Source organism: Leptosomus discolor, chromosome 3 (assembly GCF_034619465.1).
Source record: "Leptosomus discolor isolate bLepDis1 chromosome 3, bLepDis1.hap2, whole genome shotgun sequence".
Classification (NCBI taxonomy): domain Eukaryota; kingdom Metazoa; phylum Chordata; class Aves; order Leptosomiformes; family Leptosomidae; genus Leptosomus; species Leptosomus discolor.
The window spans coordinates 71408975-71426971 of NC_141393.1; the positions used below are offsets into that span (position 1 = coordinate 71408975).

Sequence of the window (17997 nt, forward strand, 5' to 3'; positions counted from 1 at the left end):
TGTTCTCTCCTCAGTACCTATCAGATGTCTTGCAAAAGCATACCTTGCCAGTGGTCTGCACATGCTCCTCAGCTGATATCCAGGCAGCTTTCAGCACTATTGTCTCCAGGATACAGAGATAGTAAGTTCTCGCCTTGCTTGTGTTGTTGTTTGAGTCTCTGCTTTAAAAGCTTCTTGGCTCTTGTGCCCCAGTGCCCAGGGATTTTTCCATCCAATAGCTGATAGATACTTCTCCCTTCCAATACTTCTCCTGAAGTCAGAGTTGTGTGGCTCTTCTTCCCTCGCCAGCCCCACAGAGTTGTTGCTGTTGTGCCGTGTGAGTGGGGATACAAGTCTCCTTTCATCGACACCGGTGATTTTAAAAGATTTTGCTTTGGAGGCTGCCTCATAGGTCAGATCTAATAACCAGTAAAGCATGCAGCGCTAATAGGCAGGTTTTTAAATAGTTCTTGCTCCGCACCCCAAGTAATTCTCAGATGAATTCCTCAGTTCCTCAAGGCATTCCCCAGATACCTGCTGAGGGCTGTGGGTACCTGAGTATGTTCTTTGACACAGCAGTTAGTCGCAGTAGGTACATCCTAACCTAGATAGTTGAGTCCAGCCTTTTAGATTGTCAAAATGTGTGAAAGGAGGAGCAAGGAGACCAATTAAGAAAGTACTGAACAATGTTGCATTTTCTTAATAATGTTTTAAGCTGATGATAATTATTGTGATACTGCCTTGTGTATTGAATAAGATCTCTTCTGCCGTGGTTGTTATTAACCCTTTTTTTTTATTTGTTCTGAAATAGCAGGTTGGAAGCATGATTTATAAATATGTTTCCTCTTTTTCTGTCTAGCTGTAACTGCAATTCACAGCCTCCAAACCCAATTAAAATTGCAGTGGCCGGAGCCCAGAATTACCTCAGTGCTGTATTGAGGCTCTTTGTAGAGCAGCTGTCTCACAAAACCCCAGACTGGCTCGGCTACATGAGATTTTTGATCATCCCTCTAGGTAAATAAGGAACAATTTCTCTTCATAGAAAGATGAATGGGTTAAATGTGATGTATTCCCTCAGGAGAAACCCTCCTGGAAGCTTTGGCTAGGTATATGGCTGTTAAATGAGGCAGCTGTCATAGTATTGTGTGATGCTTGTGCTGTGAGTTTCGTCTTTACATTCTTGATGCCACAGCCTGCTTGTAAACCTTTCATTTGAAGCAAGGCGTTAAGTACTTCCTCCCTGTATAGGGAGGTTCTTAAACATATTTTTATCATGGTACAATGAACACATAGAGTAATATTCTGGAAGCCCTTTCCCTGGCTAAAATCTTAAATTCATTGGGCACCTTCTTTCCCAAAGCGGTAACTGTTCTGGCCTCCCTGAGGCTGACACAGAAAAAGTTCAGGGGGGAGGTTTGAACATTTTTTTTTTTAAAGGCTCTGAAACTGCTGAGAGGTTTAAATTATTCAAATTATGTATCTTTTGACCTTTCCTTTACGTGTTGTTCTCCTTGGGTTTTTCTCTCAGTTTTCCAGCACCTTATCTCTGCCCTTCCAGCAGCTCAACAGGCCTGCCTGGCTGAAAAGTTACCCGGCTTTGATCACTTGTGTTGGGGGAAGTGGAGCGGACTGATTATAACGTTAGGGTCTTGTTGTAGTCAGAAACATGAGGAACATTGTAGTGGCGAGGCCTGGGAAGCCAGGCGGTCACTGATGCTTGTGAGCAGGGGCGTTTGGGCATCTGGTGTGGTAAGGGTGTGATGTGAAAAGCTGATCTGGTCCGAGGCTTGGCTTGCATGAACAGGGCACTTAAGTGATGTAGGCAACAGAAAACCTGAAAATCACCTTTTCTTGGTATCTTCCAGCCTTCTAGGTTTGGGAGCAGGCAATGGCAGTTGCTGTAGGAGTCAGAAGCTGCTGCCCAGCACCATGAACAGTGGGGTTAGGCTGTCAAGTGGTGGAATTTGCAGAAGTCAAATGAAAAAGGCAGAGGAAGAGAGCTGGCTCCTTCTGTAAGGAAGGCATTTAGTTTCCAAACTGGTTGGCAGGAAGAGGAGAGAGCACCCTTTAGGGGGTAAAAACAAAAAAATTATTTCTGCAGAGTTAAATGTGCTTTGAATGACAGTCTGTGTGACTGAGAACTTTGGTCCTCACATGCTGACTGTCCCCTGGCCTCAGAAGAAAAGTTTGCTGTCCTGCAGTTTTCAATGATCTGAAAATATTCTCTCTTTGAAAGCAAAACACAAGATTTAGCTAGTGAGTTTTTGTGTTGGTTTTTGCTCTTAAAACTTTCTTTGGTAATTTATAAAAAAAACCTACAAAACAAACAACAAACCAAGGCACTTCGATAATGGAACTGCTTCAGAACTGTGAATGCTTTTTAAATGTACTTTAAATATAGAAACTTCTTTAACAGGGCCTTTTCCATAGAAGTCTGCAGTATTTCCTGATCGGATCAAGTGCTTATTTCTGGCCAGCTCTCTGACAGGTCATTAAAGTGATTGAGGAGCAACTTCTCTTTTTCTGACAACTGAAAAAGTACCAAAGACAGAATGCGACCATGCCATAAATGTATTAAAGGAAAAGCCTTTCTGCTGTTAGCAGCACCTTTGAAGTAGGAATGGTGGAGTTTTTTCTAAGATAGTTTTACCTTCTTGGTCCACAACTACATGCTACAGTTTCAGAAGAGTCAACCTATGGTGGTTTGTTAACAATAAGAAATGCCTAGTGTCTGTAAGCATCCGTACTGGGAGATTCAGTCCTGCTTCATGCTTCTGATTCTATGGCTGAAAGACTCCTTTGTTGTCCAAACCAGTGTATAAAAAACGAAAAGGGGGCAAATAAAATAGAAAAAAAAGGTTGGGCGTTATTTTGGCTGTTCTGGGGTTTTTAGCATTTTATTTAGCTCCCATTGATAGAACTTCTTGGGAGACCTCGTGTTTAATGCTTGTTTCCAACTGCATCTGCCGTGTGCAGTGTGTTTTTTCCAGCATGTGGGAAAGCTTCAGTGCATGGTGCAGAGCTGTTGCATGTGTGCTGTTTAAAACTTGAGTGGAAGTAGCCATGATCAGGAGGGTCCAGGAAATAACTTAGGCCCCAGTCTCTAATGACACCAAGGGGACGTCAGAGAGACCTTCTGCTTGAACCTTTCCTGGAAGTCTGGAAATTAGCACTGATTTGGAGGACAGAGAAAAGACAGTGGGGTTTTTTCCCCCACGAGCTTTACTGGAGGTGAGTATAGTTAAGCAACTGGGGTCTTCTTGGAAGGAGTTGTCAGGTTACAGATTACCAGCTGATGACTCAACTGTTGCAGTTTCTGGAAGTGTGGATTGATGTGAGAATTCAGTACGCAGGAAGGATAAAAATAAGCTGATTAGGAGGAACTCTGAGGCCACTTCATGGCTGATTGTAAATGTACAGGACTCATGCTGAGCATGACTGAATGTAACGACTTGAAAGTGAAGTCCTGGCACACCTTTTCTCCTGTGTTGAAAGACTGGAGAGGGAGTTGCAAGAGTGGGTTGTCTGGGTTTGGGGACAAATGTGGCCTAAAATGATGAAGGTGGTAAATTTTTACCACCTCCCAGGGCAGAGTTTGTCACTTAAATGCCTTCCCTATCCTGCTCAGTGTAAGTATGAAGTCAGATCTCCATCCAGGGCTGCAAGCTGGAGGCTGGACACACAAACTTTCTGCAAGGAGTCTTTCCGTGCTCGTAGAGGAGCCATAAGGCTTAGCTAGAGCAAGCAGAGACCTGATGCATGTGCCAGCATTCATGGGGGATTGTAATCCTTGGGCTCTGCCTTCCGTCTTCAACTACAGACTGTTTATTGAACTTATAGCCCTTCTCTACCAATTAAACAAGCCTGCCTGGGTGGTTTTTCCAGGCTGGGGACAATTGCCTCTTCTCAGTATTGCAAAACAGCCATGGTGTTCGAATGGTGTCTGGAGGAAGGGGTCCAGCTCCTCTTGGCAGAGGTCACCGTGTGCATGGTGCAGCCTGTGGGCAGGAAAGGCTGCTGGGAAAGCCTCTTGCGAAACTGAGAGACTGAGATGGAGAGCCGTAGGGCCTCTGTGTCTTCGAAATCATTTATTTCCTCAGCAGTTTCCCAGTCCTGTTTTCTTTGGCCTTTTAAAATTTAATTTGGTGAGGGGGTGGGAAGGGGGAGGTGTCACTGAAAGATCAGTGGTGTTGAAGCAGTCTCTCTGCTGGGAAGTCTATTTGCATGCTCTTGTAGAGGTAAGATGGACTAAATTACTTGGTTATCATTGAAGAAATTTATTTCTGGGGTGTCTAGTGTAGTTTTGCTTTTGGAACTTAATTCCTTACAGACAAAAACCACACTTGTGTTCAGTGTTGGGAAGAACAACTGTCATGTTTTCCTTTCTTTCTTAGGCTCTCATCCAGTGGCCAAGTATCTGGGGTCTGTAGATTATAGATACAACAACTTCTTCCAAGATCTAGCCTGGAGAGATCTGTTCAACAAACTTGAAGCACAGACCACTGGTAAGACCATGTGTCTGTGTCTGGCCTGTGTGGGATAAAAGGCTTGAATGAGTAATTTTAGCAAAGGTCAAGTAAATACAAGAGGAAGCAGACAATGTTTTTGTTCCTTTTTTCTCCTTACTCCACCACATTCCCTTTTCAGATGCTGACCTTTGTATGTCCTCCACGTGGTGGTTTGCAAACAGTTGTTGGCTCCCAGAGGCACTAGCTGCCTCTGAGTCACTCTGTTTTTACCTAGCTCTCAGCTTTGTTCTTTGATGTGGGGGTCTCACTACCAAGTTTAATACGTTGCTTGCTTTGACCCTTCAGAAACTGTCCAGCCTAAAAGCTCTGGAAACTCTGGGAAGATTAGCTTCTGTTAGTTGTAGGTGAAAATGACCTTGACATTTCCAAAGTCTGCTGGCAGGATTTTTCTCTTTAAAAAATAATTCTGTTCTTCACCGGTGTTGTAACATGTGGGAGCTGCCCGAGGTCAGATCAACAAATTCCTGTTCTAGGCCGGGATAAAGCCTTACTGTGTGTTAAAGCAGTAATTTGCTTAAATATTAATGCTTACAGTTCTTCCATCCTTCAAGATGGAAAGAAACAGGAGAAAGGAGGGTTTGCATCTGACATTTAGGGCTACACGAAGGCTCAAGACTTGACTGAGGAGGGATGCTTTCGTGGCAGCATATTCCATACAGGAATTTCACTAGAAGGAAAAAGCCTTGGAGTTTTTGGAGCGCCTTGAGGGTGAGGATGTTGCGGTGTGGTTCTCCTGCTGGAATTGCAGAGTGCCTGAGACCCCCAGGATGCTCCCTGGAAGTCCTCTAGCTATGCGAGGAATAGAGAGGTACCTCTTCACAGGTGATTGTGCAGAGCCTTTTCCAGGAGATGGGAACTTGGCTGGTCAAGGCCCTGGGCAGCCTGACCTGAAGGTGAAGTTAGCCCTACTTGGAGCAGGAGGCAGGACTAGAGATCTAGTGTGCCACCCAGCCTACACTTTTCCTTGATTCTAAGCTTGTGGAAGAACAAATGTCTGGAACTGGTTTCTTTTTAATTCCTTACTGCACTTGAAAATGCAGACAAATGTCAAGACAGACTTGATTTTTTGTGTCTGGATGGGAATACTTCATTAGCTATAGCAATCCAGCTTGAGAGCCATATCTGTTCTTTAGTTGGTTGTATGCTACAGCCCTTATTTATTTGCCTGCATGCTATGAGGAAAATACACCCTCATTTTTATGCAGTCCAGACCTTGTAGATTCTCCATTTTCATCCGTGCAGTGAGAACTGCATAGAAACCCCACAATGTCATAAGAAGATCTGGCAAAGAATCATAGCTCTTTACAGCTCACTGTTCTAGTACAAAGAGTCTGGGTGAAAATGCCCATTAAGGTATGGAAGTGTCTGGTGAAGGTCACTTGTGTTCCCTTGATCTCAGAGTTGATGCTCTGCTTGAAAGCAAAGAAATATGGAGGGCATTTAGGAAATGTCTTCCTGTCAACTTGAATCAAACACAATCACACAGATCTGAAGCGTACTTGCTGCTACACACGTGATCTTTGTGATCTTCCTGCCCTTGTGTGGCTCTCGGTCTTTTCAGTTAACTCAGCAAGGCTGTGAGGTCATTAGGAAATCAGGTAACTCAAATGCTGGTGTGAGCAGAGCAGCTCACCAGGGCCCTGGGAGAGATGGCTAGGCACTTTCTCCATCAGATACCTGAAGTCAAGGTGCGAAAAAGTCTAAAGCTGACTCTGGGCAGGTCCACACTTTGAAAGAAAAGCATTTTAACAAATATGAAATAAACGGAATACTTCGGTCAATAATGCTGCGTACAGATGTCTGTGTATCTAGCATGCCTTCCTAATGTTTTTACCTTGGTGCTCTTGTAGGATGTTTGCTTTTGGTCAGACAGCTCTGGGGCAGGCTGCAGAGCTCCCTTTGGAAGATGCAGTTCAACTGTTGCTGGCTGGGTACCATCAGGTGCTTGGCTGAGCAAATGGAGGACAGTGCTGGGGATGGTCTGAGAAGTCACTTAAATTATTTTCTCTCTTTGTTCTATTGCAGTTCCAGAAGCACCTGATGTTGTCTCTCGGATAACGCAGTATATAGCAGGGGCAAACTGTGCACACCAGTTGCCCATTGCTGAAGCCATGCTGACGTACAAGCAGAAAAGGTATGTCACTAGTGTTGTACTGGCTTCCTAGAGTGAGCGTCAGGTTGAAAGCAAAGTGCTTTACTCATCTCATGTGCCAGCGGTCTTAAAATCACTCCAAATTGCAAACACCTTGGGAGCCTTATGGTAACCTGCACCTAGTGATGTGTCCCACTTAAATAACAGTGAATCTGTAACAGTGTGGTTACTTTAAGTGCAGTGATTTCTTTGAAGATCTGAGAGGTTTGGGGAAGTGGGAACGAGGCAGGATGGGGGATGGACAGATTGTATCTGCTTAGACTATGGAGATGTCTTACCACAGAGGCCTTAGATGTGTAAGACTGGACTGCAGCATTCCCCCTCTAAGTGTGTTCCCTGAGACCTGGCCTTTTTACATCAGTGGTTAGGGAACGAAACCGTTTCTTTTTGGAGTGTAAATAGCAGAGCTTCTCGAAGGAGAGAAAATCCGTGTTGATTGGCAGTTGCAGGCTACCAGGACTCCTACTGGGGAGGCTGACATTCACCAGGTTTTATTTCAACTTCTCTTAAGGGATAAGCAGCCTGTAGGAGGGAGGATTGGGGTCTGAAAACAAGATTCAGAAGTATGTAAGCCCTCCTGCGGCTGTGGTCCAGGAAGAAGAGTAACTGTCACTGAAGGGTGGAGATGCATTTTTTTCTGAGGCACAGGGGAGAATAATACACTCCAGCTCGCATCCCAATAATTTCTGAGAGCAGGACAAACACTCAGCTCTTGATTTTTCTCGATTAGGGACTAGTAATCTCGTAAGAGAAGTGTGGATGATGTTAATTGTTAATTACGACCCTTCCCATGTTATATCTGATCTTTCATTTTTGGTCCATTAACATCCCTCATGGGTGCCTCCTTTGCGTAAGAACTGAGAGGGATTAAAAGTGTGGGTAGAGTCGCTTTATTTTCTCTCTTTTTGGAAATGCTTATTGTATATTGCTTTTCCATTCCTGTGTCTGCTCTACATTACTTTGCAGGAATGACTCAGTAAAGTTTAGCCCATTCTTCATGTTCTCCTAGTAAAGATATTTGCAGACTGACTAATCCATTAAAAAGAATGCACTCTCTTCGTGTATTTATGAACTTCCATAATGTTAACCTGATAAAGGTGAAGTTTGGAGAGCTGCAGGGTACTCTGAGCTCTTAGAGTCAATCTTTTATTTTATTTTTGGTGTGAAGACTTACCTTCGTTACCAGTATGGAGTTCAGACACCCTAGTGCAGTGTGAACCCCTTCTGATAGCTGCCTTGTTCTTTCACTGTACCCTTTGGTTGCTGGGCTCTGCACTGGTTTCCACTGCCTTCCCCATTCTGTTACAGGTTCATTTTTGTCATTAGAGTCTACACTACACTTGATCTTAGCCAAATGGCCAAGAAATGGTTAACACACATTTAATCATTTTGACTTTCTAATGTGCCCAGAAGAGTCAATTTATTACTTTGTTGAAAAACATCTGAAATGTACCTCAGCAACATGCACACTTAGCCCTCCCAGCAGCACGCGTGACCGCTTTACCAAGCTGGTCTGATCCATTTGGATGTTAGACCTGTTGGACTTGGTGGTGCCATGGCTGAAGCTGTTGATGGGTTTAAATCAGGCTCAAACCCTGCAAAGGGTTACTTGGAAGAGAGACTACTGAGACTTTCAGTCAGACTCATGGCATAACCCGCAGACTCAGTATCTCTGTGCCCACTTTAAAGTAACTTCTACTTTCGGCTAAGTACCTCATGAGCCATCTGGAGAGTGATTTAAGAGGAACAAGCTCTCCCATGGAGTGATAGGCAGTTATCTCCCCGTGTGGCTTTCTTTAGAAATGCAGCTCTCTGTCATTGGCAGCAACTTAGGGACAGTATTGTGAAAAACAACACAGAAATTGTGTTTCCATTAGCACTATCTAAATGAATGCTTTGCTTTGTTGTAAGTATAATAACATCTTTATCTTTTTCTTTGGTTGCTTTCTGAAAAGGAAAAAGAGCTTTCATTTTGATTTTACCATAAGGTATCAGTGCCTTTTAGGTTCCCTCTCCCGTCTCCTGTCTCTTTTCCCCCATGAACTGGTCTTTTGTGCCTTGTTTAACAGTTCCTGCAGGTCTGGGATGCACAGTTTGTGCTTTAGGTTAAATTCTGCTTGTTGCTTTGAAACTATGGCATCTGCTGGCAGAATGCATTGTTGAAAATGACTGCTCTGCCTTTGGACCACACATACAGGTTCCCAGGATGTAGACTGAATGGGAATGAAGGGGTTATTGGGAGAGTAGCTTTGAACAGTAAAACAAGGAGAAGGTGGGGTTTCTTTTCTTCCCCCCTTCCTAGCCATCAGAGGATATAGTGTAGCTCCAAAAGGATTGGGACTGAGCAAAGGCTTTTCAGTTCCCATCTGTTGGAACTGGAGTGCTGTAGGTGGCACTTGGTGGCTCAGGGTGGGGTTGAGCTGTGCAGTGTCTGAGTGCAGACCAGCAAATCTCCCTGTAATCAAAAAATGGAGGACTAGTCTCTTACTGGCAGGCTATTCCAAACATATGGGTCTTTCTGGGTTTAAGAAAGGGTAGACAGATGTGTGCTAGCGGTGGAGTTGTGCTCTCTGAGCTACCTCCAAGACCCCTTTGCTCTGCAGGGTCCCCTGCTTCAAATCGTGTGATTACTGGACATTGTTTATTTTGTCCTCAGTTCACAAAGTTACTGCAACTCCCTCGAGACCAGAGGTGAATGGCTTCTCCCAGGCCAGCTTTCAAGGCAGTGGTCCGTGTAGAAACAGCAGTGCTACCTACAAATTCCTTGCAAGACAAATCTCCCAGTACCCTAGCATTTGCTCTGTTAAACAAGCCCTAGTGGTCCAAGGAAAGCCAAGCCAGTCTTTAGGACGTAGTTGTATGTGGTGAGCTGCTTTATGACTTTATTGCCAGCTATCCCTATTTTGACTTACCTCCGCGCTCCTTCCTGTCCCCTTGTTCTGTTTGTCATGGCGAAAGGTTGGCGCATGTACTGCCTGTGATGGACTGCGATGGTGCGAAAGCTTTGTCCCATTGTTTTGGAGCATCTGCTGACCTTACCTGAAATCAAGGGATCTGGCAATGAGGAAGGGGTTCGGGAAGGAAATGAATTGCCATTTCAGCTCCTCTGCGTTACACTGGGTGACTGACTTTGTGAGCACTAGGAGAATTACTAGTTACTGAATTGTGAAGAAACACTGCAGTCCAGGCAACATGTGGGGAGCTGAGACCATGGTGGCAGAGGTGGGCCTCTCACTAGGAGGGGTGTATCATTGACGTTGATATCTCTCTGCATTGCTTTCTTGAATGAAACTCTGCAATATTTGAGATCTGAGACACAACAGACACTCATTCCCAGTGTAGCTGGATTGCTGAAGGGTTCTGTGAACTTGGGCTGGTGTCACCCACTGTAATTCAGTGTGCAGCACAGCTCATGCCATGTGGCTTCTGGATAGCCCTTGCATGAATCTGCGGAGCAGCTTGGCTGTTGGGAATGAAAGCATCGCTCGCTTGTCAGGGCGAGGGCTGGGTCATTTCCTACCTAGTTACGCATTTACCAAAAGCTCTTCGCTCACAGGTGTTGTAGAGCACTTCCCCAACTCTTGCTCCCTGGAGCAGAAGTGTGTTGGGTTGGAGGGTTCCTGAGCGATAGGAAGCAGAGGTACGCTGTTTTCTGCCTGCTGTGTGTCTCTAAGCCTCTGGAGAGCAGTGTCTAGGCAGAGTCCAGGACATTTCTCTGAGTTCTGCTTCTAAAACACACCCTGCAGTGGTTTCTGAACGTGAACACGGCTGGAAGATGGACCCAGTCCCTCCTCTGGCTCAGCAGTGCCCCTGTCATCTGGCTGGTTGCTGCATGAATCTCCTTGGGCAGCTGGTGGAAACGTAACAGGAGTTTACTTGTGCCCTTTGCCTGGCAGAGCAGTGCCACAGAGGAGAGTCAAGGCTCAAGAAATGCTGGATGTCCTGTTGAACATGTCCAGCCTGCTGTAGGAACATGAAGGATGCTGGATGGGAGTTTCAGGGGGAAGCAGATCAGCGACTCATCTGATGTGTTGTGTGGACCTGGAGTTTCTTTGTCCCTTAGTTTTGTGTGACCACTGGAGACTTAGTGGAACAGGGACAGCGTTAGCTAGCAGACAGCTATGGTTGCCTGGTGGGAAGGACGGATGCTTCATACCAAAGATGAACCTTGGAGAGTTGTTGGTAGTGCCTGGCCTGAAATGGCTTAGAGGCCTGCTAGTCCCTTGGTGATAGATCCCCTCTTTCCTGTTGCCCCCCCTGCAGGACTTGTCTGGAATAAAGGTAGTGCCTGAGACAGTCCTGCTAGGAAATCACAGGTGTTTGGCTTTATTTGAGTCTGTTTTGGGTTGCTTAAATTTTAAATTAAATCTTACTAAAAGGCTAATATCCGTCATGATGGCTCTAAGTGATTATTCAGTCCCTCTTACTTTAATATCTGAGTGCTTTGCAGCTTAGTTTGTACTTCAACCCAGAAGCGAGAGACAGTATTCCTTCCCTTTCTCAGGTGGGTGACTCCTGGTGATGTGGCTGCTTCTCCTTTCTAAGAGTCCGAAAATATATAAATCTGGCTATGTGTCTTTGTTCAATCTGAATTAATTTCTTGGAGTAGGGTGGGAGCCTGTAAGCCCATTTCTGGACAGTTTGCCTTTGAAGGACCGATTGCAGGTGGATGGATTTTGCCCAAGCAAAATAGTAGTTAGACAGCTCCCCGTTCAAGGTAAATAATTTCTTTGTAGCCTCTCTGCATAGGTTTGTTTTTTGTTTTCCCCCAGAATGTGGGGGTTTTTTCAGCCCCTGTAATTACAGAGGTGAAGTATCAGTAACACTGTTAAAAATCACAAACCAGAGTCAGGTCTGGCTTTAAGTTATAGCTGAGATACCAGGGCTTTCAGAAACCCTCTGCAGCCTGGGAATCTGTGCAGCCTAGGTAATGAGGGGGAGCTGCCTTTCCAGGGACAGGGGATATTTTAGTTGCAGGGCTGTGGTAGGAGGAATAGAAGAGACTGTGACCAAGGTGAACGGATTCTGGATTAATATTTTGGGATCCTGAAGGACAAGAATCAGGAAAGAGCATGAAAGAGGAATTGGAGAACAAGCACGATCATCTCATCTTTCATCTATGTGAAGAGCAGCTGTTTTCATAAGCTGCACTTTCAGAAGCACATGTGCAAGATCGGAGTTCCCAAGAGGATGTATGACAGGACTAGACTAGCCGAGCAGAAATCCAGCTGGATTGGTTCAGGAACAGTCTGTGCATCATTGTGAGCTGTGACAATGGTGACTGAAGCAAACGATTTATTTCAGAATTGCCCCTGAGCTGTCCTCAGTGGGAGTCTGAGCTCCCAGGGGAAGTAAGAAGTAGTTTTCTGCTGGAATTGGGCATGGTTTATTTTTTGAGAGCTCAGAACAAAGCCATCTAGTAGCTGAGAGATGACTAGGTGACTGTTGTGCTTCCCTAACTTGGTCAGTGGGACTCGCTTCTGCCTGCTTCTCAGCCCATGGAGCTGAAGAAATGAGAAGAAAGCTGAGCCTCTGTTCTGTGCTTCACCCAACAGCTCTCTGGGTTTCTCATTTCCCATTACAAATCTGGAGCTGGAAATGTGATGTTCATAGGAGATTTATTTGCTGGGGGACCTGCAGCTGTGTTTGGAAAGATGTGACCTTTTGGGCTTCCAACACAGCATCATTCTGTCATGTGCTTTGGGGGAAGATTGAAGGTGCAGTGCCTGGGGTTGTGAGGTAGGAAGGGAGCAAAGCCCCCAGCTTTGCCTTAGAGGTGAGGAAGCAGAGCTGAGCCGAAGAAGGAGGCAATTTGCAAAAGCACACTGTGCTTTGGACCAAGAGGGAGCTCTGGCTGGGTAGTGTTCGCTTGTTCTGTGCTGCTCTTTCTATAGCACTTAGAGGAAACTGTCCAGCCTGTGCTAATCATGCACTGGTTGGCAACCTTTGTGCACTTGGTGCATTTCTGATCTGTGCTGGAAACAGCACAGAAATACCTGCTTTCCTGGAGTATTTGTGCTGCACTCTGCAATATTCTGGGTGAAGGCAATGCTGGATGGTTTTTCTCTGAGCACTGAGGAGGGGGAGAAAAAAAAAAAAAAAAAAGAAGAGAAACATGAGAAATGTTGGTGTTTGTCTGCTTCCTACTTGTTTCCTGTACTTGGCCACTGAGAAACTTTGTGTGTCTTGCCTGTGCAGTCACTTCCACTGCTGAACTGTAATTCCTCCGAACACACTGATGTGTTTCTGCAGTCCTCTTCTCACCCTGTGGATCCATCGTCATCTCTGTTGCCCTTGAAGGAAGCAGTGGCTGTGCAGGCCCTCCCAGCCTGCCTTCCCCCTCACTCAGGTCTTTGCCCTCTTGTCTTTGAGCTTCTCCCTAATTCCTGTTAGGTTTGACTGTGGCCTTTGTTGCTGGCCCTTCTTCACCCTTTGGCTTCTGAATCCTGGGCAGGGCCGGAGAAGGAGGGGCTGATGCCTTCCTGCTTTCAAAGTGTGCGTAGTGTTTTCTTCAGCCGTTTCTGGGACATGGTTTGCGTTTTATTCAGTCTGGTTTACCTGTTTTCTGTTCTTGAGTTGGTGTCCTGATCTACCCAGTGTGGTCCGGTGCCCCTCTCTAGCGTGCCTGTCTAAAGGACTGCAGGCTCCCAGTGGCAGGGAACGTGTATCTGTGTGCGTGAGTGCGCGCGTGTGTGTGTGTGTACGTACTTGCTAGTGCTACACAAATAACCACGTGTCACGGCTTGTAACCCCGTGGCAGGCTAACTGCTTTAGCGATGCTGGGATATGCAAGGTATGGCACGTGACTCCAAAGGTGGGACGCGTGAAGGCCATGCGTGCAGAGCGCTTCAGGTACTAGTAAGTAACGCACAGTCCTCCGTGTTGTTGTGGCACAGATCCATTTCCTTGCAGTAGGAGGTCGTGTGTCTGTAATGACTGCCATGCCATTAAAGCATGTTTCTCTGTCAAGCGTGAGGGAGGGAGGAAGAGACCTTTCCCTTGAGAGATGCACCGTAAGCTGCGTGCTCCTCCCCACCCGTGCAGATTCTTAGCGTGCTGGCAGGGGGCCTTGAGAGGAGACATTGGACTGGCGCTTGCATACTGTCCGTCCCTGCTGCATGCTTGAATGCGACATATAAAGTGAGTATTGTGCCCGGCGTGGAAGCAAACTGTTAACAACTCTTTTCTCTTTGCCTTTAGCCCTGATGAAGAATCTTCACAGAAGTTCATTCCCTTTGTTGGGGTGAGTGTTAGTTATGCTGTCTCAAACCAGCTAGAATATGTCCACAAGGGTTAACTCAAATTTACCTGGTGTCTGGGGTAGACTATGGAGGAGCACTGGGCGCTTTAAGGTAGAGTGTCAACATCAGCATCTGATGGTTGGATGTGAATGCCTGGTAAGGAAATCTCTAAGATCCCTCAACAAACTACCAGGTGTATTTTACTTTCCAGGCAGCTGGCTCTGGGCAGCTCTGTGCTACATGTCTGCCAGCACTGAAGCAGGCACCATAGGCTTGCTATTGCCTTGTTCATTCAATACAGAGAGGAAAGTGTGATGCTGAAGTGCTCTGATTCACAGACTGTCTTTGCTGCAGACCAAAGCACCTAGTTGGTGGAGAATTGCTGCTGGGCCACATGCAGAGGAAGGTGGTGTGTTCCTGGAAACCTGATCTCAGGGTTGCTGTGCCCAGGCCCTGGGTGATTGATTTGGCCAAATTTGCTCTTCCAGTGTCAGCCTCTGCGTGCTTGTCATGAATGGTCTCCAGTCCTCTAAATATCCCATCCACTCCTGGGAAGTGGAGAGTACATCCCACCAGGGAGATAATTTATACCACTGTTAAGTTTGAGTCTGGGGCAGTAGCTATTTAATGCATTTTATTGTGTGAGTAGGTATTTGGGGTAGTAGTCCCTGGCTTTTCCTCCTGTCCTTATCTTTAAATGTTCCCAGCTGAGGTGGCCAAGTGCGGAGTGTCTAGGCAGGGGTGTGTTTGTGGTTCTGTCAGTGTGTTTTGTGCACTGTGTACTTTGCCTTTTCTAGCTTCCCTCCCCTTATTTGAATATACTCTTCAGTTCATTAAGTTTTAGGGCTAAAGTCATTGACCTGCAGCCGAAAGGATATCCCCTGACTGCTCTTCAGCTACTGGATGTCCTCTTCACAGTTTTTGCTGCTCTCTTGTAGCTTCTCTTTCTTGTGTGCTGGCTGTCTTGTTCTGCCTTCTCTATGTTAAGCTGACTTGTGTGCATTCCCGTTGGTATCCCTGTCAGTGCATCAGACCTAATCTGAAATCCCAAGGCATTTAAAGAGCTTAGTCTCTCTTGCCCTCAGACTGACCCTGCTTTCACTCTGGTGTCTCTTCAGAGTGAGAGTCTCTCTCTGGAGTGTTCCTGAGATGACAATCTATTTTTGTTTGAAGGAAAGATGTCTTCTGCAAAAGCAGAGATCTTCCCAATTTGTCCCCTGTTGATGAGCTTTGCTGTGATCTTGTCCCTCCCATGAACTGTGATTGCTGATGAAGAACCATTGTTATAAAACAGCTGTTTCCCCTTTCTCAATAACATGAAAAGGCCAGAAGGACTTGGAAGCTCCTGGACTCATCTCACTGTAGCTTCTAAGCTCTGCAAAGCTTTTCTTTGGGGCTGACTTTGTTCAGTGCTACGTGCAAGCAAATGGGGCTCAGAGTGTTTGTCCAGTTGCTCTAAAATGATCATTGTCCTGAGGTTACCAGTGTGTTTCCAGTCTGGATTTGATTGTCTGAAAGTGGGAAGAGTGAACAGCTCTGTTCTGTGCATAACACTGCCAACCCCCCAAAAATCTTGCCTTGAGAACACGGACTGACTTCCTGTGTCGGTTGGTGATGAGGGTCAAATCAGTGCTGCTTATTCTTGCTGCTGAAGTGTTTCTGACACCGTAATTCCCCATGAGACACATCTGAAAAGACTCTGAAAGGCCAATTGCAGGTGTCTCACAAAGTCTGAGGCTGAACATGAATACTGAAGCTCTTTCCGTCAGCTGCAGCCTGCTTGGAGCTGTTGGCCAAGGAGGACGTTTGTGTTTGCAATTCCTGACATTGGCTGGACTCTGTTGGCTTTTAGGATGCAAAAACTGATGTCCTACAGCTGGGTTGTGCGGTCTTTGACCCAGAAGCGAGCAGGGCAGTGCCACGCTGCTCAGCTGGGCTCTGAAGTGGTGGGAGCGGAGCCTCACAAGGGGCCAGTCGGGTGCAAAAGCCAGAGTTGGATGTGGATCTGCATGGACGCCAGCTGGTTGCCAGGAGAGTTAACAGGATGCGCCTGCTTCCTGAAAGGAAAGGAGGCTGGCTGCTGCAGGGTTCCTGGCTGGAGGCCTTGTTGGGACTGCAGTAGTCTCAAGCGCCTCCCTGAGTGGAGGGAAGGGAAAGTGTTTAACCGTGTCTTCCTCCCATGTGTCTGAACTCAAGCATCTTCAGTCGGCCAGCAAGGGGGAAAAGGCCAGAAGAGATTTCCTGTCTGGCTTGCAGATCAAGGTGGCTGTAGGCAATTTTCTGTGTTGCTTTTTCTTCCCCTAACCCTTCTGCCTCACCTCCTCTTGCTCACAGCTAGTTGCAGGCTGTGAAACATCCTCTTGGTGTTTAACACATACAGCACAAATGGCTGCTGGACTCCAGAGACTGTTTTGTTGCCCTTTGGAGACTGGCCAAACCGAGCTGCAGCCTCCTCCTCCCAAGCCAGTGCCCTCTCAGGGAGCCTCTGCACACACTGCTGATTCCAAGACTGGAGCTAACAGAGACTCCACCAGAGAGCCTGACAGCTCTCCAATATCTAGTGTTAAGCATTCACTTCCCTGCTCCAAGCTGCGCAGAGTTTTTTGCTTCTCATGATTAGGTCCTTTTTCTTGATCCCATAGCACAGAAATGCCCTCCCTAGAGATGTGGTCTAGACATGGTCATGTCTCAGCAATCTTCTGTTTTCAAACTAAATAGACTGCATAACATCATTTCTCATTCTAAAGCAGGTTTTATTGACTTGAGGTCTCTTTGCAGCTCTTTCCCATTTGTCAACGTTTATATAGGGTAGACATTAGCTGTGGATACAAGTTTCTTAAGGACCTTAAGAAGGGTGTCTCCTCTGCAGTGTCAAGAGGAATGATCCCTGTGCGCTATAGCAGATTATCACCACAGAAGGTTCCTGCTTTTATATCACCAAGGGTCATCTTATGTTTCTAGGCGTAGTATGTTCTTGGGAGCTTGTGTTTGTAGCATGCTCTGTTCCGCAAATTATTGCCGGTGGCCCTTATCATTAACCTAAATGTACTAGCTGGTGGTTGGCCATATTGGAACACGTTTGTATCCTTAGTATGGTGTGATGGGGATCGTTCTGACCTGTCCATGTGGTGGTTTATCCATGTCTGTACCCAGAGGCTTTGCTAGGAGCTTTATTATCTTTGCTGGACACTTCCCTTGTTTGGAAGCTAGGAAACTGGTCAGAAACTGTACTTTGCTTTTGTTTCCTAACAAACCCCAACTATGCTGCACCCTAGAAGTGGCTGCACTTGTGAGATGGAAACAGTATGTCTGTAATTAGCAAGTGTATCAAAGCAATGCTAAAGAGATATTTGTGCTCCTTTCTCTTCCCTGGCTATTCCCACAAGTGTTGCTGACAGGCACTGTAGTTGCCATAGCTTCGGGCTGATGATGGGCTATTCAGAGCTGTGCAGGTCTGTAACTGCTCCATAGGGTCTGTGCTGTCGTTTGTATAGGTCAGGGGAGGGTTGTGAGCTGGTACTGCTTGGCTGGACACTGCTGGCACCTGCCCGGCTCTTGGAAGACTTCACTTTTTAACATATTTTACTCTGACTACACAGGCAGTGCCAAGGGGGCTGTAGGGATGAGCTTGGGTTGGGGGTTCCTGAAATTCAGGGGACTCCTGTTTCATAGAACTCTTCTGTTTTGCCCCCTCTAGGTGGTGAAGGTTGGAATAGTGGAACAATCTTCTGCAACATCAGGTAATGAGCATTTTGTGTGTGCTTTCTGGGCTGTAGGGGTGGTGAGAGCCAGACTTCATAGACTTCACAAACTGGTCCATTGCTGATGTCTTGGAGTTCTGTAAAGTGGAATTGGATTCTGTTAGCTCCCAGTTCTGCTGCCTTGACTCCCAGTGGCATGGCTTTTGAAGGAGCCGTTTTTCTTGTTACTTAAAAGGAGCTTCAGGCCAGCTGAAGTTCCCATGTCCTCATCTGGGGAAGCTCCACTCCTGTATGTGCAAACACCCATTTTTCTTTTGTGTGTTCTCAGTGGGGTGGATTCACTGCTGTGGTTATTTGGGGTTCCTGCTTTGAACTGGGGAGGCAGTTCATCAGAA

At 46.2% G+C, this 17997-nt stretch overlaps 1 protein-coding gene across 4 annotated transcripts in view; it reads left to right on the top strand.

Annotated features, from left to right (window-relative positions):
• Nucleotides 1-17997, top strand: part of PACS2 (phosphofurin acidic cluster sorting protein 2) — a 78155-nt gene that overhangs the window by 52767 nt on the left and 7391 nt on the right. For 3 of the 4 annotated variants that reach the window (XM_086462533.1, XM_086462534.1, XM_086462536.1), the window contains 6 exons: nucleotides 15-121; nucleotides 839-993; nucleotides 4374-4484; nucleotides 6534-6642; nucleotides 13861-13903; nucleotides 17599-17641. In XM_086462533.1, coding sequence (XP_086318659.1) covers nucleotides 15-121; nucleotides 839-993; nucleotides 4374-4484; nucleotides 6534-6642; nucleotides 13861-13903; nucleotides 17599-17641 — 568 coding nt within the window. Of the gene's footprint in view, nucleotides 1-14; nucleotides 122-838; nucleotides 994-4373; nucleotides 4485-6533; nucleotides 6643-8615; nucleotides 8649-13860; nucleotides 13904-17598; nucleotides 17642-17997 lie in introns of all 4 variants that reach the window. The other variant, XM_086462535.1, reaches the window with a different exon arrangement.